Genomic DNA, 24,267 nt, shown 5'->3' on the forward strand with positions numbered 1-24,267 from the left:
AGGCAGTTAGGAAGGCAAATACAATGTTAGCATTCATGTCAAGAGGGCTAGAGTAGGGGGCTGGTTTAGCACAGCAGGCTAAACAGCTGGCTTGTAATGCAGAACAATGCCAGCAGCGCAATTCCCGTACCGGCCTCCCCGAACAGGTGCCAGAATGTGGCGACTAGGGGCTTTTCACAGTAACTTCATTGAAGCCTACTTGTGACAATAAGCAATTATTATTATTAGAATACAAGACCAGGGATGTACTTCTGAGGCTGTATAAGGCTCTGGTCAGACCCAATTTGGAGCATTGTGAGCAGTTTTGGGGCCCGTATCTAAGGAAGGATGTGCTGGCCTTGGAAAGGGTCCAGAGGAGGTTCACAAGAATGATCCCTGGAATGAAGAGCTTGTCGTATGAGGAATGGTCGAGGACTCTGGGTCTGTACTCGTTGTAGTTTAGAAGGATGAGGGGGGATCTTATTGAAGCTTACAGGAGACTGTGTGGCCTGGATAGAGTGAATGTGGAGAGGACGTTTCCACTTGTCGGAAAAACTAGAACCAGAGGACACCATCTCAGACTAAAGGGACCATCCTTTAAAACAGGGATGAAGAGGAATTTCTTCAGCCAGAGGGTGATGAATCTGTGGAACTCTTTGCCGCAGAAGGCTGTGGAGGCCAAATCACTGAGTGTCTTTAAGACAGAGATAGATTAATAAAGTGATTGGGATTATGGCAAGAAGGCAGGAGAATGGGGATGGAGAAACATATCAGCCATGATTAAATGGCGGAGCAGACTCGATGGGCCGAGTGGCTTAATTCTACTCCTATGTCATATGGTCTTACGGCAAAGTTGGCATCACCAACTGAGGAACAGGTCTGGGCACTGCCGAAGAAGCCCTGGTGAGTTCCTGCAGTGCACCTTGTAGATGGTACACACGGCTGCTACTGTTCGTCGGTGGTGGAGGGTTTGAATGTTTGTGGAAGGGGAGCAATCAAGCGGGGCTGCTTTGTCCTGGATGGTGTTGAGCTTCTTGAGTGTTGTTGGAGCTGCGCTCATCCAGGCAAATGGAGAGTATTTCATCACACTCCTGACTTGTGCTTTGTAGATGGTGGACAGGCTTTGGGGGGTCAGGAGGTGAGTTACTCACCGTAGGATTCCTAGCCTTTGACCTGCCCCGGTAGCCACAGTATTAATGTGGTTAGTCCAGTTTCTGATCAATGGTAACTCCCAGGATGTTGATTGTGGGGGATTCAGCGATGGTAATACCATCAAATGTCAAGTGGCGATAGTTAGAGACTCTCATTTAGGAGATGGTGCTTGCCTGGCACTTGTATGGTGCGAATATAACTTGCCACTTGTCAGCCCAAGCCTGGATAGTGTGGCGAGGGAGCGTTTCAAAGCTGCTCCCTCTAGTTAGAGGCAAGACGCTGAGGCGCGTCAGGCGAGTTAGATGGTGAGACAGCCTGAAATGGCGAGATACTATTGGGGGCTCATTTCTGGCACTAAGTGCCGTTAAATTGGTGCCGCTATCTCGCCAATGCAATTGTCGAGAAACACCCTGGCAATTGTGCCGATAATGACACTTCCTGTTAAATTGTGCCCCATAAGTCCAGTCGAGACCAGCAGGATGCCGCTCCCTGTACAGGCCGGCATTTCAACAGACTAATTACGAGTTCCAGCTGGGAGGACTTCAGCCCACTGGCGGGGAAGCCCGTATTGCATGAAGCCCACAGGGAGATCGATTCGTGTACCGCCTTGGACTTTGTCAGGGTGATTACACTAAACCCTGGCAACGTCTATCAGCGAGCTGTAGAATTAAGTGAACAAGAGTGGATTTGGGCTTATTGCCCAATAATATCAAGGGATTCACAGCAACAACAAAAAATACACCTAGATTTTTCAGGCATGAAAGGGCCTCCTCTCATTTCACAAAATACTTACTCCGGATGTGCTCACCGGAAGGGATCTTTTAAGTATTAGAATGGATTCAGGTAAATGATTCTTTAAGAACATTAATCGGCTTTTTATATGTTTTAAGAAGCTTTAGCATATTTTTTCATTGTCGTAATGTAAATTACATTTTAAACAGATCAGATAAATTTTGTTAAATCATTCTAACAGTGATAGATTTTACTTTTTGTCAGAGTTTTAAAATGTTTCAATGTCTATCAGTTTTTAAAAGGATTTATCTGACTTTCACAGAATCCCTGAAGTGTAGCCGATCGAGTCTGCACTGACCCTCCGAAAGAGCACTCTACCTAGGCCCTCTCCCCCGCCCCATCCCCACAACCCCACCCAACCCGCACATCGTGGACTGTGGGAGGAAACCGGAGCACCCGGAGGAAACCCACGCACACACGGGGAGAACGTGCAGACTCCGCACAGTCACCCGAGGGTGGAATCGCACCTAGATCCCTGCTGCTGAGATGCAGCTGTGCTAAACGCTCATACCCCGTGCCGCCCACAGCTAAAGTATGTGTAAGATCTTTCTGATCAAAATTAGCATTGTTTTTAAACATTTTTAATTTTGTAAACTGGTTCAAGTCAAATAAATATGATTTAATCCTTTGTTCCCATGCCTCCAACAGAAACAGCCTGCCTTATGACGCAGTGACTGGAAGCCACATCCACAGCTGCCTATTCTGCCTCTGCCTGTGCTACACAGCACTTCTCTATCTCACCTGGAGGGAACCTTGCCTCCTTCAACCTCAAATTCTGGGGATTGCTGACCACAAAGTCCAGCCCATTGTGCGTTGTGCAGAAGAGGGATGCATTGACAGTCCTCTAACATCAATGGACTGATTTTTTGCGTAGCATAAATTTTCTGTTGAGACCTGGGGTGGATTCTCTGCTGCCCGCTGCCGGCAGCGGGCTTCCAGATCCGGCGGAGAATCGGGCTAAAGTCGGGATCGGCGCCCGGTGCCCGGTGCCAATCCCGTTCCGATGCTCCAGTCCCCCGCCGGTGGCCTCAGTGAGCTTCACACCCCACGCCGGTAGCAGAAACTCAATGGCGGGTAGGGGGCCCGAATCTCCACCCCTTCGCAATGCTCCCCCCCCCCCCTCACAGCCGGGGGTCACGCTACTGTGAATTTGTGGGAGTGCTAACAAGCACAGACCAGGCGCCATGGCCATTGAGGGGGAGAAAGGAGGTCAGTGAACTTTGTAAACTTTTCGCTGCTGCTGGGGGTGTATGCCTGAATTCCTGTGTGTAACGGAGAATGGCTTTGTGGCAAGCGTGTGGATCCGGGGTGTCCCCATTGAGACCGAGGTGGCCTGGCTGAGACCCCCATTGCTGTTAAATATTAATTTAAACTCTACCTCATAGCTGCAACTTACAGGCTCCTGGCTGTTCACACTGCTGTCATGTGAGTGCCCCTTTAAGAAAGGTTTAGTCTCTTATGTGACTTATAGCACATTGGGCTGTGGCTGTGAGTTGAGAGGGTATTTCAGTTTCATTTTGACTTCTTTGGACTGTAGAAGGAGAAAGGAGTATTTTTCTCTATTTTCATTTTAAAAGCCCATTGGTTGTGGCTAACTGTCTTGGTAACTTTAAAGATATAGTTGATTTCCGGAAGGGGTGTGAATCTGCTGGCTGGACTTGGATCAGACTTTCAGGAAAAGGACCAGTCCCATTCAAGTGAGAATACAGTGTGCTGGGCCACATATTTGAAAAGGGGTTTTGGTTTAATTGGATTTTGTTTTTGAATTGGAACAGTTAAGGAGGAATTCATTAAGTGTTATACATAGATTACTGTAGCTGTTGTGGTGTCTTTATGTTTGTAATTGATAAAACTTCTTGCTGTGTTAACTAAATTTGTAGAATAAACCTTGTTTTGATTAAAGTGTCTGGGAAGTCTGATGAATTACGTCAACAGGGAAGGTTTTTGTGCTCATCCTAGCCAAATTCAACATAAAGGTTATAGGTCAGGTGAACTTCATAATACACTTTGGAGGATCTAAGCCCTGGCCCATAACAAATTGGGTTGGCTTAGTGAACTTATAGACAGTCAGGGGTGGGTATATTTGTGTTTTCTTTTCAGGTGTTGTATTCATTTTTAAATAGGGAGTGTGTTGTGGCCAATGCCTCTTTCAGAGGCTCAGATGTTTTGGGGGCGTAGAAAGTCACGCGCAGTACCTTACAATTTGAGACTAAAACAAGGCTTTTAGAATTGGCAAAAACATTGTAGTTAACGTTGCCTGCTAAAGTATGGAAGGAAGAGGTAAATGCGGTGTTATCTGAGCATTTAAAATTGCTTGAGACACAGTCAGAATCATTGGAAATGGCAAGAATTCAATTACTGATAAAGCAGCTTGAACATGAAGAAGAATTAAAACAGCTGGAATTCGACACTTTCGGTGACGGTGGGCGGGAGGCAGCCGCACACTGGAGGGCTCCCGTTCGGGAACGGAATTTTCGGAGTCTTAACGCCTGGTCCCAGGGGCAACGTAGGCTGCAAAAGCAGTAAGAAGGCACAGTGAGGAGAGAAGTCCAAGTTGGGGAAAAAAACGGCCGTGCAAAAAGTGATTAATGGAAGTCCGCCAGGGGGTGGAAAGGTCAGCGCGGGGACTGCAAGGAAAGTGGAGGCTGGGGCACCAGGGGAGGCCGCATTGCTCACGGCAGGAGAAATTACCGAGGTGATGGCCATGGAACTTGAAAAACAGTTCACAAAGCACATGGAAGCGATGAAGAAGGAGATGGGTGCGGTATTGAAAGTGCTGGTGGAGGAGGCAATTGCCCCGGTGAGGGCGGCGGTATCGAGCACAGTGGCGGAGATGAGTGAACAAGGTGAGACACAGAAGGAAGTGGAAGAGGCATTATCGCAGCACAGTGACAACTCACCTCGATGGGGAAGGAGTTGCGGAGGGTGACAGAGACCAACAAGGGTCTGTGAGCCAAAATGGAAGACCTGGAAAACAGATCCAGGCGGCAGAATCTGAGGATTGTGGGTCTGCCCGAAGGGGTGGAAGGCCCGAGGCCGACAGAGTATTTTGCCACGATGTTGGCGGAGCTATTGGGGGAGGGGGACGATCCCTCTCGATGCGAACTGGATCGGGCTCATCGGTCGTGGAGGCCTATACCAAAGGTGAGTGAGCAGCCAAGAGTAGTAACTGTTTGTTTCCGTAGGTACAGCGTGAAGGAGAAGGTCCTGTGCTGGGCAAAGCAGAAGTGGGTGGAGCAGTGGGCTGGAGCTGGTATACGCGTATACCAGGACTTTACGGTGGAGCTGGCGAGGAGGCGGGGGGCCTTCAGCCGGGTGAAGAAGGCACTATACATCAGCAAGGTGCAGTGCGGCATAGTATATCCAGCTAAGTTGAGGGTGATCTACAAATCCAAGGACTTTTATTTTGGGACGGCGGAAGCGGTGGAGGGGTTTGTGAAGGCAGAAGGACTGTGGCAAAATTGAGAATTGGGTCTGAGAGTGGGTCTTGTACCGATGTAGCGTCATATAACTATTTTTTCACTGCGTGTTGGTGCATGTACTAAATCAGTCGACGGCTGTATATTTGGACAAGGGAGGAGTTGGGACTTTCATTTGCAATGATGGTTCCTTGGGGCTTGGATGGGTATGCTGGGGTTGTATGCTACAGGGGATTTCTTGGTTTTTCCTGGACAGGGCAAGGGGCAGGGGACCCGGGCGGGGTCCTCCACGCTGGCTGGTTTAAGTCGGCCAGTGAATGGGAGTGAGGTGGGGGGAGGGGCTGCGGCCATTGGAGCCTGGTAGAACAGGTTTTGGTGAGTCTAGCCAGGGTGAAAGGTTGGGGGGAGGAGTTTACAAGAGGAAGTGGAGGGGAGGAATTTGTGTGTGGTGGGGGGGGGGTCTACAATTCATGGGCGTCATTCACGGTACTCTTTCGGGGATTGGATGGCGTTGAGTATTAGAGGGGGAGGACTATATATGTCAATGGTGACCATAGGCGATTCCTGATTCCTTTTTCTTTTTCTTTTTTTCTCCTTGGGAGGTTTTGTTTTATTTGATGCTTATATTGTCATGCGGGCCATTGCTTGGGGAGTGGTGGGAGGATGGGATTGGTTTTGTTAATAAGGGGATTGACATTGTATTCATTACTGTTTATTGTTTGTTGGCGAGGTGTAAATCTTGAAGAAAATGTGAAAATGGAGAATAAAAATATATTTTTTAATAACAGCTGGAATTCAAAATGAGGGAAAAAGAAAAGGAGAGCGATGAAAGGGAAAAAGAAAGAGTAGCCCTAACAGAACATAAAAGCGAGAGAAAGGGAGGTACAGATCAGGGAAAAAGAAAAGGAGAGAGGGGAGAAAGATAAAGAGAGAGACTTTGAACTTCAGAAGCTGGCTACGCAAAGTTAACATCAGTTAAAATTGGCGGAGGTTAAGAGAAAAGTGCAATCTGAGGATCGTGATGAGGATAGTGAGAAAGAACAAGAGCTTCATAGTCGAAGGTTTGGTGGGGATCTATTTAAATATGTCCTAGCATTGCCAAGATTTGATGAGAATGATGTAGAAGCCTTTTTCATTTCATTTGAGAAGGTGGCTAAACAAATGAAATGGCCACAGGACATGTGGGTATTACTGATTCAAACAAAGTTGGATGTATGAGGTGAAAAGATCCATCTTAGGTGCATATGAAGTAATGCCTGAAGCCTACAGACAAAGGTTTAGAAATTTAAGGAAAGAACCTGGTCAAGCGTACACTCCTAAACGGGTAATTGCGGCGGTAGCTGAACATTTAAAATTGCCTCAGACACAGTCAGAATCATTGGAAATGGCAAGAATTCAATTACAGATCATGTAACAAACATGAAGAAGAATTAAAGTAGCTTGAATACGAAATGAGGGAAGAAGAACGAATAGCCTTAGCAGAACAAAAAGAGAGAGAAAGAGAGGTACAGATCAGGGAAAAAGAAAAAGAGAGAGAGGAAGAAGAAAAAGAGGGAGACTTTGAACTTCAGAAACTGGCCATGGAACGTGAAAGTCAGTTAAAATTGGCAGAAGTAAAGAGAAACCTACAGTCTGAGGATACTGATGAGGGTAGTGAGCAAGAGCATCATAGTCGAAGGCTTGGTGGGGATCTATTTAAATATGTCCAAACATTGCCAAGGTTTGATGAAAAGAATGTAGAAGCCTTTTTCATTTCATTTGAGAAAGTACCTAAACAAATGAAATGGCCACAGGACGTGTGGGTATTAGTGATTCAAATAAAATTGGTAGGTAGAGCTAGTGAAGTGTTTGCATCACTATCAGAGGAGATTTCTGGGACGTATGAGGAGGTGAAAAAATCCATCTTAGGTGCATATGAACTAGTGTCTGAAGCTTGCAGACTAAGGTTTAGAAATTTAAGGAAAGAACTTGGTCAAACATACATGGAGTTTGAAAGGATAGTTTCTCTATTACCCCTACTACCACTTCACCACTTTTCACTGTAATTCTGATGGGTGGATAAGGGCTTTGAAAATAGACCAAACATATGAAGCTCTCAGAGAAATTATATTTTTGGAGGAGTTTAAAAAATCAATTCCTGATGTGTTAACTGATGTGGAAGAGCAGAGGGTTAAAACTACACGATTAGCAGCAGAAATGGCAGATGATTATGAATTAGTTCATAAATCAAAGTTTGGTTTCCAACATCAGTTTCAGCCTGTGAGGGATGGAAACTGGGGAAAGAGAAATACTCAAGTGCTAAAGGTGATCTGACGGGAGATAATAAGGAGAGTGTACCTCAGATTAAAAAAGAAATCCAGGAGGCTGGAAGAGAAATGAAAAGTTTCAAATGTTTTCACTGTAATAAACTAGGCCATGTAAAGTCACAGTTTTGGTGGTTTAAGAAAAGCACTGGGAAGGCTGATGTGGTAAAACAGGATAAGACAATGGGATTTGTTAAAGTGGTAAAGGAAAGCCCAATTGAAGAGAAGGAGGTGCAAAAGAATGTACAGCCTGATCAAGAGGTGATTGATAAGAAGGTGCCAGATCTCTTAAAATAATTTACTTGTGTGGATAAAGTTTACTCATGTGTACCAGGAGTAGGTAACAAAGTCAGAATTTTAAGAGATACGGGAGCTAGCCAATCTTTGATGGTAAGAGATGAGGAGTTATGTAGTTTGGGGAGGAATATTGCCAGAAAAGGTGGTAATGTGTGGAATTCAGGGTGAGAAGAGTAGTGTTCCATTATATAAGGTTGGAAAGTCCAGTGAAGAGTGGTGAAGTGGTAGTAGGAGTAATAGAGAAACTATTTTGTCCAGGAATACAGTTTATTTTGAGTAATGATTGCTGGATCGCAGGTGGGAGCGATGCCTACTGTGGTTGATAAGCCAGTGGAAAATCAAACAACTGAATTGATGAAGGACGAATATCCTGGGATTTCTCCGGATTGTCTGGTAACAAGGTCGCAAAGTCACAGGTTAAGACAAGAGGAGAAATTAAAGAGTGAAGATAACTTTCAATTATCAGAAATGATTTTTGATCAGATGGTTGGAAAAGAACAAGAACAGGTGGAGGATGAGGCGGATATTTTTAGTTCAGGAAAATTGGCAGAGTTACAACAGAAATCTGTAGACGTACATTCATGTCTAAATCATTTATATAAACCACAAACAGCAAGGGCCCAAGACTGATCCCTGCGGTACTCCATTGGACACAGGCTCCCAGTCAGAAAAACACCCCTCAACTATCACCCTCTGCTTCCTGGCCAATCCACCTAACCTGCACATCTTTGGACTGTGGGAGGAAACCGGAGCACCCGGAGGAAACCCACTGCCATGTGAGTGTCCCTTTAAGAAAGGTTTAGTCTCTTACCATGTGAGTTGTAGCACATTGTGCTGTGGCTGTCAGGTGAGAAGGGTTTTGAGTTTGACTGCTTTGGACTGCAGAAGGAGAAAGAAGTGTTTTCTCCGTTTTTATTTCAAAAGCTGTTCCAGTAAAAAGCACATTGGATGTGGCTGACTGCCTTGATAACTTTAAAGATATATTTGCTTTCCGGAAGGGGTTTGAATCTATTGTTTGGACCGGGATCAGAATTTCAGGAAAAGGACCAGTCCTATTCAAGTGAGAATACAGTGTGCTGGTCCACGCCCTTGAAAAAGGGTTTTGGTTTAATTCGATTTTGTTATTGAATTGGAACAGCTAAGGGGGAATTCATTAAGTGTTATACATAGATTACTGTAGCTGTTGTGGTGTATTTATGTTTCTAATTGATAAAAATTCTTGCTGTGTTTATATATATGTTAACTCCATTCTTAGAATAAAGCTTGTTTTCATTAAAGTGTCGAGGAAGTCTGATGAATCACACCTGAAGTGAAGGCTCTTGTGCTCATCCTAGCCAAAATCAACATAAAGGTTATAGGTCAGGTGAACTTCATAATACACTTTGGAATTTCTAAGCCCTGGCCCATAACACCACGCAGATATGGGAGAAAGTGCAAACTCCACACAGACAGTCACCAAGGCCAGAATTGTACCTGGATCCTTGGAGCTGTGAGGCAGCAGTGCTAACCACTGTGCCACCGTGCTGCCCCAGGTCCCTGGCACTGTGAGGCAGCAGTGCTAACCACTGTGCCTCCATGCTGCCCCAGGTCCCTGGCGCTGTGAGGCAGCAGTGCTAACCACTGTGCCATCGAAAATTCAGCCCTAATTGTTTTATCAGCATCTTGATGACTTCTGAGATAGGAAAAGGGAGATGAAGCACAGTGCTCTGAGGAAGGGAGACACAAGGGCCCAACATCATTGCTTGACTGAGTTGGATGAATTTGTTTTGTTTTTTAATTGTGAAGTGACAAGAGTTCAGATCTATTTACATGTTTCTGCTCCTGTTTTGTATTTCGATTTGTGGCTGAGGGCTTAGTCTGCAACATTTTCTTCAGCTTGATAGACAAAAACATAATCATGTGCTTTGTTGTTTGTCTTGTGATACGTACAGTGTAAACTAGATCCTGCACCATAGAAAACTTGAAATATGCCAGTCAGGAAACAACATGTATCGAAATTCTATTTTTAATGTATGCTGCAATGGAATTCAGTCCAGCTGAATACATTTTCTGAACTTTGCTCTGAAAATTGATTCTAATATAATTTGAACAATTGGGTTTTCTAATCTATATTAATGTGTCCAAGATTTAGATTTGCCAGTTTTTGACAAACTGTAGAAAAGTCTCCTAAATGGACAAATTCCCCCATCAAGTGTTGGACAAAACGTGTGTGGGGAAATCCGACAGGTAACCCTGTTTAAAGTATAGGATACATTTAAATGGAGCACACATATTTTCAGTTATTTTTCATGAATAATAATTCTGTTAATTATTTTTAGAACTGAGAATATGAATTCCATAATGCCCAAGGAAGTAAATGGAATGTTTCCTGGGTGATTGAACAAAAGCAAAGGGGTCGACTTAACGCTCAAAAACGTGTACCGTTTTGGGCGGGTATAGCGGCACCTGCAGCACCAAGAACGACCTGGCTATCAAACTCGTTTTGTTTCTGGCCTCATTGAGGGATGCCCTGCCGAGGCCCCACTCACCTCATCACCTGCCATTTCTAAATGCCCCCTCGATATCCTGACCCCCCTTGAACACCCCACTGCAGCCTCTGGAGTCCCCTCCCCCCCCCCTCCACTTCCCCAATTTATGCCTCCACACCTCTTAAGGGTAGGGCATCTTCTGGCCTGAACCCTGGCAGTGCCACCAGGGCACCCTGGAAGTGTCGGTGACACTGCCATAGTGCCTGGGTGGCACTGCCAATCCCAAGGTTGGCAATGCCATGATTACAGATGCTAGCAGGAGTACCAGGCTCCCACCCTGCCCAGAACCTGACCACCCAAGGGTTTACGATGCCCCCCCCCCAGGTGCTGTTACACTCGGTCCACGTTTGTATGGAACAGTACTAAAAGAAATGGCTTCATGGCGAGGTTACACACCTGGGCGTTAGTTCCCGGGCCACGGGACAATCGGGCGCAGACATATTTAAATGAGCCGATGTTAATCTGGATCTCGCTCAACGAGGGCAAGATCCAGATCGTGACGTCTTACGAGATCTCGTTAGATCTTGCGAGATGTTCCGATGGTCACAAATCACGCGAGAGGCCTTTGTGAGATTTAACAGCCTCGTCGCATCACCAGGTCGGGCACGATGGAGCCATTCAATCATTCCAGTGGGAAAACCATCACCTCCAAGTCACACATCATCCTGTAGTATGAGGGTCTGGCACATATTGGGTTAATGTGGGACTAAGTACTGTATTAAGTTGATTATTCTTTATTTGTCTACTATGTACGTACTGTGTGCGTTCCCTTGGCTGCAGAAAAATACTTTTCACTACACTTCAGTACATGTGACAATAAAGCAAATCAATAATTAATCAATCAATAATCAATAAGTACAGTACGACCCGTGCAATGATGTAAGGAGGCAGATGATCCAGACCCAGGGGACAGTGTGGTTTGAGCAGAGATGTATAAAGATCTAAGCATGCAAATAGCTCTTAGCCTGTACACTTTACCTGCCAAAATAGTTCTAATAGTTAATTAAGACTTACAGATGACCTACTGAAGACTATGAAAACGTCTTTAAGGTTACTGTCAGATCAGCTATGGCACAGCAAACTCGAGGGGCTAAATGACCTACCCCTGCTCCTTGTTTGTATGTTTATATTGTCATGTGAGAATACCTTTAAGAAATGGATGTTTAAGCAATGTACCTTTAAGAAATGGAGCTGATCATATTACTGAAGTGATATCAGAGGGTGGGGGGGGGGAGCTGAGATCACTTCTACTTTTGGTTTCAGTTTGAGGAGAAAGCTGGGAGTGTCTGTGTGTTTTGCTGAGAGCTGCAGGAATAAAACACATAGCTGGTCTGTTGATGTTTGCACATCCAAAGACTATAAATATATTGAATGTAACCTCATGTCTGTTTTTGAAGGCTTGAAGTCTTTTGGATGTTTAAAGGAACAGTTTGAAGGATTATTTAGTGTTGTAGTCTTTTGGGGTTATCTTTGAAGTAATGGGTGTTAAGATAGTCAATGTTTGTTTTTAAAAGGTTAAATTGTCTTCATAGAATAAACATTTTTTTGTTTTAAAAACCATTTGTCCATAATTGCTGTATCGCACCTGGAGAGTACGCCGTGTGCTTCCCACACCACAATCTATTAAAAGTTGTGGGTGGGTTGAACTCCATGAAACACTTTGGGATTCTGTAAACCCGGACCCATAACAATATGTACCCACGTTTTTTTTTAACCAACACCCTTCCAACACTTCCCAACTTTTACACAGATTTGCACTTCTGCATCATTGCCAGGTCAAAGACCTGGAACTCCCCATGTAATAGCATTGAGGGAGCACCTTCACTACATGGACAGTTCAAGAAGGCAGCTTACCAGCAACTTCTCAAGGGCAAAAGCAAATTACTGCGGATGCTGGAATCTGAAACAAAAACAGACACTGCTGGACAATCTCAGCAGGTCTGGCAGCGCCTGTGGAGAGAGAACAGAGCTAACGTTTTGAATCTTGATGATCCTTCGTCAGAGCTGGAGAAAACTTGAGACAGAATGAGATTTATACTGTTGTGGGAGGTAGGGCATGGAGTAGTAGGGCTGGATAGAGGGTGGGGGCTGGGGAGAGATTGACAGAGATATCGTCGGCAAAAAGCAAAGGGAATGTAAATGGTGGTGATCATGGCTAAAATAAAGGTAAAGTAAAGTCGCCATAGTCCTAGATGACCATAGGCTGCTTTCCCCTTTGAGAGTTTCTGGTGGTGATTTAATCTGAGGATCACCACACCTCAGCTGAGGGGCACGGTTGAGGAGGCGTTTGAGAAGGCATGGCCTGCCTCATGCCTGAGAAGGGTGCTGATAGTGGCACATTAAGAGATCAGAATATGTTAATGGCAGAACAAAGGTAAGCAGTGTGTCAAAGGACAACCTAGAACAGGGAACAGATGTCCCTAGTGGGGTGGAGTCTGGGGAGGGGAGATGGTGGTAAGGGAAAAACAAGATGGAAGGCGGGATGAAAAGTGGGATGGGAAAATGACTCAATGGAGGAAGTGAAAATAAATTGATAGAAATAAAAATGTGGTGAAGGTGGAGGAGAGAGTTCACAGTCTGACGCCGTTGAACTCAATGGTAAGTCTGCAAGGCTGTAACGTGTCTAGTCGGAAGATGAGGTGTTGTTCCTCCAGTTTGCGTTGGACTTCACTGGACCTTTGCAGCAGGCCAAGGGCGGACAGGTGGACGTGAGAGCAGGACATGAAATGGCAGCGACAGGAAGGTCAGGTCCCTGCTTGCGGGTGGACCGGTGGTGTTCTGCAAAGCAGTCACCCAGTCTGCGTTTAGTCTCTCCAGTGTAGAGTAGACCGCACTGGGAGCAGCAATTGCAATAGACCAGATTGAAGGAAGTGCATGTGAAGCATTGTTTCATCTAAAAAGAGTTTTTGGTCCTTCGGATGGTGAGCAGGGAGAAGGTAAAGGGGCAGATGTTACACCTTCTGCAATTGGAAGGGAAGGTGCTGTGGGAAGAGAGTGAGGTGTTGGGGGTGATGGAGGAGTGGATCAGGTCCAGAGGGAATGGTCCCTATGGAGTGCGGACAGGGGGAGTGAGGGGAAGATTAGGGCAGCACGGTAGCATAGTGGTTAGCACAATTGCTTCACAGCTCCAGGGTCCCAGGTTCGATTCCAGGCTTGGGTCACTGCCTGTGCGGAGTCTGCACATTCTCCCCGTGTGTGCGTGGGTTTCCTCCGGGTGCTCCGGTTTCCTCCCACAGTCCAAAGATGTGCAGGTTAGGGGGATTGGCCATGCTGAATTGCCCTTAGTGTCCAAAGTTTCCCTTAGTGTTGGGTGGGGTTGCTGGGTTATGGGGATAGGGTGGAGGTGAGGACTTGGGTAAGGTGCTGTTTCCGAGGGCCGGTGCAGACTCAATGGGCTGAATGGCCTCCTTCTGCACTGTAAATTCTATGTGTTTGGTGATGGCATCATGCTGGTGATGGCATCATGCTGGAGTTGGCGCAACTGGCGGAGGGTGATCATTTGAATGCGGAAGCCAGTGGGATGAAAAGAGGGGACAGGGGGAAACTATCCTGATTCTGGGAAGGAGGGGAAGGGGTGAGCGCAGAGGTGCAGGAGATGGGTTGGACACGGTTGACAGCCTGGGAACCACAGTGGGTGGAAAACCACAATTAAGGAAACATGAATAAATGTCAGCAGTACCGTTTTGAAAAGTGGTATCATCGGCACAGATGGGATGGAATGAGATGAAGTCCTTACAGGATGTGGGGTGTAAAGAGCTGTAGTCGAGGTAGCTATGGGAGTTGGTGGGCTCATAATGGATACTGGTGGACAACCAAGCCCCAGAAATAGAGATAGGGAGATCAGGAAGGGCAGGTACGTGTTGGAGATGCTGGTTTCCTTGCCCACATTTGTGCTGATGCTATGAAATTTCATGGGATCTGGAGTTAATATTAAGGATTGCCAGGAATACTCCCTCCCGTGTGTACACCACTGTGTCCTCAGCTGAGCCTATCGTGGAGTTGGGACACGACATATCCCGGGATCATAGAATCCCTACAGTGCAAATGGAGGCCATTTGGACCATTGAGTCTGCACCGACCCTCCGGAAGAGCACTCTGCCGAGGTCCACTACCCCACCCTATTCCCTTAACCCTGCACATTGATCATGGCTAATCCACCCAACCTGCACACCTATGGACACTAAGGGGCAATTTAGTATGGCCAATTCACCTAAGCTGGTGATTGAGGACTGTGCGGCATTGGCTGTAAGGAATGATTTGGCGAGTCAGGCTGTTGCTTGACTAACCTGTGGGACAGCTCTCCCAATATTGGCACGACTCCCCCACATGTTAGTGAAGAAGATTTAACAAGGTCAACTGGTCTGGGTGAGTCTTTGTCAAACTCAGTGCCTAGATGGATCTGCCTAGTTATATTCCGATTTGACTCTTTGTAGTAATTTATAATACTGAGTGACTAGGCTAGGCTGTTTCGCCAAGGCTCCTTCGACATCATCTCCTAAACCTGCCAGCTCGACCACCACAAGAGACACGGGCATCAGATGCAAGGGAACACCACCACCTGCAAGTTCCCCTCCAAGTCACACATCACCCTGAACTATGTCGTTATTCCTTCACACTGAGTGTGGTCCTACAACACACGGATTGCAGGGGTTCATGAAGACATCTCACCACCACCTTCTCAAGGACAGTCAGGGTTGGGCAACAAATGCTGGCCAAGCCAGCAGCGCCCACATTCCATGGGCGAATTTGAAAATCGCTTATTGTCACAAGTAGGCTTCAAATGAAGTTACTGTCAAAAGCCCCTAGTCGCCACATTCCGGCGCCTGTTCGGGGAGGCTGGTACGGGAATTGAACCGTGCTGCTGGCCTGCTTTAAAAGCCAGCTATTTAGCCCTGTGCTAAACCAGCCCCTATTTAAAATAAATTTAAAATTTAAAATAAAACCAGAGAAGCATGGGAGATTTTTATCCCCCCAAAATATTAGCGAACCGGATGGCCTTTTCCCAATAATCTGGGAGTTTCGTGATCACCATCACTGAGTCTCGTTTTTATTTATTTAATTGAATTCAAATTGCCAGTCTGCTGTTGTAGAATTTCAACTCATATTTCTAGAGGATCTGGATTACTTGTCCAGTAACATAACCACTTTGCTACAGTTCATTTGTTGTTTTTTATTACTGCACTCTGATTACTAATTTAGAAATAAAGGGAGCAATTGTTTGAAATTAGATACTGCAGAGCTGTCTTCAGTTTTAGCAGTTGGTTTCCTGGGTTGCAGAAGTTTTGTGTGGACATTTTCCATTTGTTAATGGCATGCAGTCATGATTGATTAGGTGCAGGGCGTACAGATGAGCATTGTCCTGGGTCTTCTGAACATGTGTCACAAATGCAGTTGATGCACGATCAATTACGACGAGACGAGAGCTGAATGTAATCGAGGCTTTATTACGCAGAGATGTGTGGCCTCCTACAGCAGCTTACGAAATGGCTGCTGTTCGGGGAGCACACACATTTATACTCCGCCTCCAGGGCGGAGCCAGCAGGCAGGGATCTACCCCCGTACCTGTAATACAGGGGCCTTACCGTAATACCCATATATACAATATAATACAACAGTGGTGACTACCACAGCAGTCTAGAGGAAATTAGTGAACAGCAGGACTATTTGAAGTTTCTCTTATAAGTAGAGTAAAATTATTTAGGATTGTGCGATGGGATCCTTAAAAAAGCAGGTGCATCTTTTCATTGAAATGAGAGTAAATGCATGAATAAAAATAATTGTTTACTCGGTTTACTAAGCTATTCAGTCAAACTAGGTTATCAATCAATGTAGCCAAGTGACACCTATTAGAAGCAAACTCAGCAATAAATTTAAATGTTTTAGGCTGACTCTATTGTGTACAGTTGAAATGGGCAATTTTGGCAAAACAGCTGTGAGCCTTAAGTGCTGTAACCACAATGTTCACCCACATCAACCACATCAAAGACAGTTAAGTGCTGTCAATTTCCAGCTCAGCATCTCAAAATCACTCAGATGTAAAGGGGCGTGATTGGATTCCACTTAACTCTCTTTGATGTAATTGATGTTTGTAAACATTGTCGTTACAGCACTTAGAGTGAAGAAGGGCAGCACGGCCACCTCACAGGGACCTGGGTTCAATTCCGATCTTGGGTGACTGTGTGAAGTTTGCACATTCTCTCCGTGTCTGTGTGGATTTCCTCCGGTGCTCTGGTTTCCTCCCACAGTCCAAAGATGCAGGTTAGGTGGACTAGCTGTGATAAGGTGCCCCTTAGTGTCCAAAAGGTTAGGTGGTGTTACTGGGCTAAAGGGCTCGGGTGGGGAGTGGGCCTAGGTAGGGTGTTCTTTCGGAGGGTCGGTGCAGCCTCGATGAGCTGAATGGCCTCCTTCTGCACTGTAGGGATTCTCTGATTCTAAGATGAATGGATCAGGGCTGTTGTGCCTTGAATATTTGGGAAAAAATCAATGAAAAAAGTGAATTTAACCTAGCAACTAATGTTTTTTGTAAAGTATGTCAGGGTTAATTTGGTCTCCCATGGAAGAGTGAAATGAGCAAAAGCAAGTTGGAAATCCAGTCTTACACCGCACACACCTTTATTTTCAGTTGACTTTAATGAAAAAGAAAAGCTGCTGATTTGCTATCACCCATTTCACGCTGTTACTGAAGACCAGTTTCTCCCAATATGTATCTGTGATTCTTTTCAATATTTAACTTGTGTAATATTGAAGAGAATCAAGAATGTCATCTTGCATTTTCCTTTTTACAAACAGCAAATGAAAAAAAGGAACAGAAGGAAGTCAAAGGTCACAATTATGCAACTGTTTGATTTTAACTTTTATGGATTTTAACACGGTGATGTCATGCATGACAAGCTTCAGTCTTTCATCTTGTTTTTTCTATAAAACTGTATTTTCTTTTAAATGGCAGATTCTTGATGGTGCTGGTTTGTTTGATCTTCAGCGTGCTGTCCACCATAGACCATTATGCGGACTTTGCGACTGGAACTCTGTTTTGGATGGTAAGTGGGGTAGAATCTAACATGAAACTGGCAGCCGAATGTCATTCAAATTGCCCAAGTGAACAGGAATGAACCAAAATGGCAACAGGTGGCAAGTTACAAATCTATACCAGTATTTCCACGGTTACATCTTTGCAACAGATAAAAATATAAATGTTTATCCAAAAGCAAATTAAATGTAGGAGGGACATCGTATAGTTGATTGCGATTTTAGCAAGCTGATGGTGTAGAGGGTAACATGTTTGCGTGGAAACAGAGAGTAGGCATAAATGGGTAATTTTGGAGTTGGCAAGCTGTGATGGGTGGATTGCCACAGGGACCAGTGCTGGGACCTCAACTATTTACAATTTATACTGAGAATGATGAAAGGACCAAATGCATGGTTGCTGAATTTGAGATGGCACAAAGCTAAGTAGGAAAGTAAGTTGTGAAGAGACATAAGGTTTACAAGAATGTTGCCAGGGTGAGAAAAGTGTAGCTACGGGGGGAGATTATTCAGGTAGGCATTATTTTCTTTGGAATAAAGAAGGCTGAGGGGTAACGTAATTGAGGTGTACAAAATTATGAGAGGAAGAGTTAGAATGGACAGGATGAAATTGTTTCCCTTGGTGAAGAATTCTAGAACCAAGGGTCGTAGATTCAAGATAAGAGGCAGAAGGTGTAGAGGGGACATGAGGAAGAAGTTTTTTACGTAGAGGGTCGTGGGTGTCTGAAATTCGCAGCCCGAGTTAGTGGTGGAGGCAAAGACTCCAAACTCTTTCAAAGAGTACCGAGATCTGCACCTCAAGTGCTCCAAACTACAGGGCTAGGGAGCAGGCGCAGGAAGGTGGGATTAGAATGGGCACCTGTGTGTGCTTGGGCTGGCATGGACAAAATGGGTTGAATGGCCTCCTTCTGTGCTGTAACTTCTCTAGGATTCTATAAGGAATTTTGCTACCCCTCCCGCTGCCGTGATCTTCCGGTCTCGCCAAAGTTAATGAACGTTTGAATGACTTGCCGACAGCACTGCAGCGGAACCTCTGTGGGAGGGGGGGAGCAGAAAATTCCCACCAAGGAGTCTGCAAAGGGATTATAGATAGGTCAAGTGAGTGGGCAGAAACTTGGTTGATAGAGTATAATGCGGCAGGAAGAACAGAAATGCAGCAAATTATTTACATGCAAAATACTGCAGACGCTGGGAATCTGAAATACGGACATAAACATACTGGAAAAACGCAGCAGATCTGGCAGCATCTGTGGAGAGAAACAGAGTTAATGTTTCAAGTCCAATGTAATGAAATGAAATGAAATGAAATGAAAATCGCATATTGTCACAAGTAGGCTTCAAATGAAGTTACTGTGAAATTGTCGTTAATGTTGATACCTGAGATGGGGTTGGTTACTTTATAAGGAGAGGTTGGATAGGCTACGCCGCTGTCCATTGGAGTTTAATTTGTAAAATTTGCTCCTAATTTGCATGTTTGTAATTGGCTGCAGTGTTACATAAGCTCCTCAAAACCTCATCAGCAATATTGTTCACAGAATCACAGAAAAATACAGGGCAGAACAGGCCCTTCGGCCCATCGAGTCTGCACCGCTGCATGGAAGGCAGCTGATCTGCCAATCCTAATCCCCCTTGCCAGCATTTGGTCCATAGCCTCGAACGTTAAGATGTGCCAAGTGATCATCCAGGTACCTTTTAAAGGATGTGAGGCAACCCGCCTCCCCCCCCTCCCAGGCCGTGCGTTCCAGACCCTCACCACCCTCCCAGGCAGCGCGTTCCAGACCCTCACCACCCTCCCAGGCCGCGCGTTCCAGACCCTCACCACCCCCTGGGTAAAAAGGTTTTTCCTCAAATCCCTCCTGAACCTCCCACCCCTCAACTTGAACTTGTGTCCCCTCGTAACTGACCCTTCAACTGAGGGGAACAGTTGTTCCCTATCCACCCTGTCAATGCCCCTCATAATCTTGTCCACCTCGATCAGGTCGCCCCTCAGTCTTCTCTGCTCCAGCAAAAGCAACCCAAGCCTATCTAACCTCTCTTCATAACTCAAACGTTCCATCCCAGGCAACATCCTGGTGAAACGCTCTGCACTCGCTCCAGTGCAATCACATCCTTATTATTATGTGGCCACCAGAACTGCACGCAGTATTCCAGCTGTGGCCTCACCAATGTTCTATGTCCAACATGACTTACTTGCTTTTTTAATCTATGCCTCGATCGATAAAGGCAAGTGTACCATATGCCTTTTTCACCACCCTATTAAGCTGCCCTTCTGCCTTCAGAGATCCATTTACAAACTCGCCAAGGTCTCTTTGTTCCTCAGGATTTCCCAGTGTGGTGCCATTCGTTTAATATTCTTGTCAAAATGCTCCTTCCAAAGTGTAACACCTCACACTTTTCAGGATTATATTCCATCTGCCCACTTTTCTGCCCATTTGACCATCCCGTCTCTCAGTCTGTTAACCACCCAGCCTATCTTTGTGTCATCCTCAAACTTACCTCCCACAGAGTCATCGAAGTCATTTATATAAATGATGAATATAGGGGACCCAGCACAGATCACTGTGGTATGCCACAGGACACTGGCTCCCAGTCACTGAAGCAAGAATCTGCCATCACCCTCTGTTTCCTGTAGCTCAGCCAGTTTTGAATTCACCTTACAAAGTTCCCCTGTGTCCCATGTGCATTTACCTTCTTTATAAGTCTCCCATTTTTGACCTTGTCAAATGCTTTGCTGAAATCCATGTAAACTACGTCAACTGCACTACTCTCATCTACAACTTCGTCATGTGCTCAGAAAATTCAATCAGATTTGTTAGGCATGAGCTCCCTCTGACAAAGCCATGCTGACTATTCATGATCAAACCTTGCCTCTCCAACTGGAGATAGATTCTCTCCTTCAGAATTTTCTCCATTAGTTTCCCCACCACTGACTTGAGACTCACTGGCCTGGAGTTGTCTGGCTTAATCCTCCAGCCTTTCTTAAATAAGGGAAAATAAACCATAGGTTAGATTTAATGGCTGTGGCTGTGTTCCATTTACCAACCAGAAAGCTGTTGGTGACCCCACCTGGCTATTTCCAGGAGACCCAAAGGGAATGAATATTAATCAGGCAGTTAACGACCTGCAGTCGGGTCGGTTCCTGTGCCTTTAAAGGTGAAGAACTAACATGTAAGAGCTGCTGGCCAATCAGGGGGTCTGGTAGCCCTTCAACCATGGCAGCGCTACCAGGGCAAATGGCCATTGTTCTGAATGCGAGAGACCCTGAATCACAGTACCAGTGGAGGCTCCAGTAACGAGGTGAAAATGAAATGAAATGCAAATCGCTTATTGCCACAAGTAGGCTTCAAATGAAGTTTCTGTGAAAAGCCCCTAGTCGCCACATTCCGGCGCCTGTTCGGGGTTGGCTGGTACGGGAATTGAACCATGCTGCTGGCCTGCCTTGGTCTGCTTTCAAAGTTAGCGATTGAGCCCTGTGCTAAGCCAGCCCCAGCCCTACCAGGTGGCCAGTCAGGCAGGATCTGACAAGAGAGGGGGAGGTTTTTGTGAAGGGCAGTGGGGGATTCTCACGGGGATACAATTCCTGGGGCACAGGGTGCCTTCTGAGGATGGCTTACTCCTGTTCCTTGAGCTTGCAATGTGATGTATAACCCTCCCCCCCCACCTACCTTTCCCCCACAATCAGTGGGACAATTGATCGCTTAAGGACCTCAGTTCGGCCTTCCCTGCTCCAACCTTACAAGGGGCAGTTGGCAAGGCAATGGGCTCTACACACCATGCTTCTCCATCTGATCCCCCCACACCTCTGACTACCCCACCCACGGCTTTCCCCACCACCCCAAGGACTTGACCCTCCTCCCCCCGATCCGACCTGAATGCCTCCCCCCCCCCCCCGACTCGATCCGAACTGACCTCCCCTGCGCCGACTGGTGGATCTGTCATGTGAGAGTACCTTTAAGAAATGAAGCTGAGCTCACTTCTGCTTTTGGTTTCAGTTTGAGGAGAAAGCTGGGAGTGTCTGTGTGTTTTGCTGTGAGCTGCAGGAAGAAACACAGAGCTGGTCTGTTGATGTCTGCAAATCCAAAGACTATAAATATATTGAATGTAACCTCATGTCTGTTTTGAAGGTTTGAAGCCTTTTGGATGTTTAAAGGAACAGTTTGAAGGATTATTTAGTGTTGTAGTCTTTTGGGGTTATCTTTGAAGTAATTGGTGTTAAGATATTCAATGTTTGTTTTTTAAAAGGTTAAACTGAGTTCATAGAATAAACATTGTTTTGATTTAAAAACCACGTGTCCATAATTGTAATACGACACCTGGGGAACAAGCCGTGTGCTTCAAAAGCAACAATCGATTAAAGGTGGGGGTTGTTTGAACTCCATGATACATTTTGGGGTTCTGAAAACCCCTTTCCCATAACAATTGGGAGCTTGAGGGGGATAAAAGTCTATCTATTGGATTGGCTTTTGTGAACTTAAAGACAGTGTTGCCTTTCCGGTGTGGTATTTTAGTTTAAGTGGGGAGAGTGTTGTGAACAATGGCTCTTTCGGAGGCTCAGATGTTTTTGTGGTGGACACGGTAATACGTGATACCTTACTGACAGAGACTAAAAACAGACTGTTAGGTTTGGCAAAAGCACTGCAGTTAACACTGTCTCGCAAAATACGAAAAGGTGAGGTACTTGACGCGGTATCTGCGCATTTACGTTTGCCTGTGATACATTCTGACTCATTAGATATGGCAAAGCTCCAGTTGCAGATTAAACAATTTGAACATGAAAAATAATTAAAGTGGCTTGAATATGCAATGAGAGACAAAGAAAGAGATAGAGATAGAGAGGAAAAAGAAAAGGAGAGAAAAGAAAGAAACAAAGAAAGAGATAGAGAGCAAAGGGAAAAAGAGAGAGAGTTTGAACTTCGGAAAATGGCTCTGAAACATGAAAATCAGTTCAAATTGGCAGACGCAAAGGGACACGTACAGTTGGAGGAGATGGATGAGGATAATGAGACAGAGCGTCATAGTTGAAGACGTGGTGGGGATCTATTTAAACATGTCCAAGCATTGCCAAGGCTTGACGAGAAGGAGGTAGAAGCCTTTTTCATTTCTTTTGAGAAGGTATCTAAACAAATGCAATGGCCACAGGACATGTGGGTATTATTGATTCAAACAAAGCTGGTAGGTAGGGCTAATGAAATGTTTGCATCATGACCGGAGGAGGTATCTGGAACGTATGAGGAGGTGAAGAAATCTATCTTAAGTGCATATGAGCTAGTGCCTGAAACTTACAGACAAAGGTTTAGAAATATAAGGAAAGAATTTGGTCAAACATACATGGAGTTTGAAAGGCTCAAACAGAGTAATTTTGATAGGTGGATAAGGGCTATGAAAATAGACCAAACGTATGAAGCTCTCAGAGAAATTATACTTTTGGAGGAGTTTAAAAATTCAATTTCTGATGTAGTGAGAACTCATGTGGAAGAACAGAGGGTTAAAACTGCGCGATTAGCAGCAGAAATGGCAGATGATTATGAATTAGTTCATAAATCAAAGATTGGTTTCCGACATCAGTTTCAGCCGGTGAGGGATAGAAACTGGGGACATGAGAAATACTCAAGTGATAAAGGTAAAGGTGATCTGTTGGGAGACAATAAAGAGAGTGTACCTCAGATTAAAAAAGAAATCCAGGAGGGTGGAAAAGAGATGAAAGGTTTCACATGTTTTCACTGTAATAAACTAGGCCATGTAAAGTCACAGTGTTGGTGGTTGAAGAAAAGCACTGGGAAGGCTGATGTGGTAAAACAGGATAAGACAGTGGGTTTTGTTAAAGTGGTAAAGGAAAGCCCAAGGGAAGCGAAGTAGGTGCAAACGATTGTACAGCCTGTTCCAAGAAGTAATTGTTAAGAATTGCCAGATGTCTTCAAAGAATTTATTTGTGAGGGTAAAGTTTACTCATGTGTATCAGGAAGAGCAGGTAAAGAAGTCACAATTTTAAGAGATACAGGGGCCAGTCAATCTTTAATTGTAAGAAATGAGGAATTATGTAGTTTGGGGAAAATGCTGCCAGAAAAGGTGGTGATATGTGGAATTCAGGGTGAGAGGTGTAGCGTTCCATTATATAAGGTAAGGTTGGAAAGTCCAGTGAAGAGTGGTGAAGTGGTAGTAGGTGTAATAGATAAACTATCTTGTCCAGGAATACAGTTTATCTTGGGTAATGATATAGCTGGATCGCAGGTGGGAGTGATGCCTACTGTGGTTGATAAGCCAGTGGAAATTCAGACAACTGAAGTGTTGAAGGACAAATATCCTGGGATTTTTCCGGATTGTGTAGTAACAAGGTCGTAGTCACAGGTTAAGATAAGAGGAGAAATCAAAGGGTGAAGATGAAGTTGAAGTGCAATTATCAGAAACAATTTTTGATCAGATGGTTGAAAAAGGACAAGAACAGGTGGAGGATGAGGCGGATATTTTTAGTTCAGGGAAATTGGCAGAGCTATGACAGAAAGATGTAGAAATAAAATGGATAAATCAGAAAGCATATGCAGAAGAGGAATCTGAGAGTATACCAGAGTGTTATTACCGTAAAAGTGATGTCTTGATGAGAAAATGAGACCTGTGCATATGCAGGCGGATGAAAAGTGGGCAGAAGTTCATCAAGTAGTATTGCCGGTAGGGTATAGAAAGGAGGTGTTGCGAGTTGCACATGAGGTACCAGTGGGAGGTCATTTGGGAATAAGGAAAACTCATGCTAAAATCCAGAAACATTTTTATTGGCCTGGA

General features: G+C 45.1%; 1 protein-coding gene across 1 annotated transcript in view; it reads left to right on the plus strand.

The window, feature by feature from the left end:
- Positions 1-24,267, plus strand: part of kcnq1.2 (potassium voltage-gated channel, KQT-like subfamily, member 1.2) — a 162,614-nt gene that overhangs the window by 24,552 nt on the left and 113,795 nt on the right. Inside the window, exon 2 of the mRNA XM_072484001.1 lies at positions 17,417-17,507. Coding sequence (XP_072340102.1) covers positions 17,417-17,507 — 91 coding nt within the window. The remainder of the gene's footprint in view (positions 1-17,416; positions 17,508-24,267) is intronic.

Source organism: Scyliorhinus torazame, chromosome 19, assembly GCF_047496885.1.
Source record: "Scyliorhinus torazame isolate Kashiwa2021f chromosome 19, sScyTor2.1, whole genome shotgun sequence".
NCBI lineage: Eukaryota > Metazoa > Chordata > Chondrichthyes > Carcharhiniformes > Scyliorhinidae > Scyliorhinus > Scyliorhinus torazame.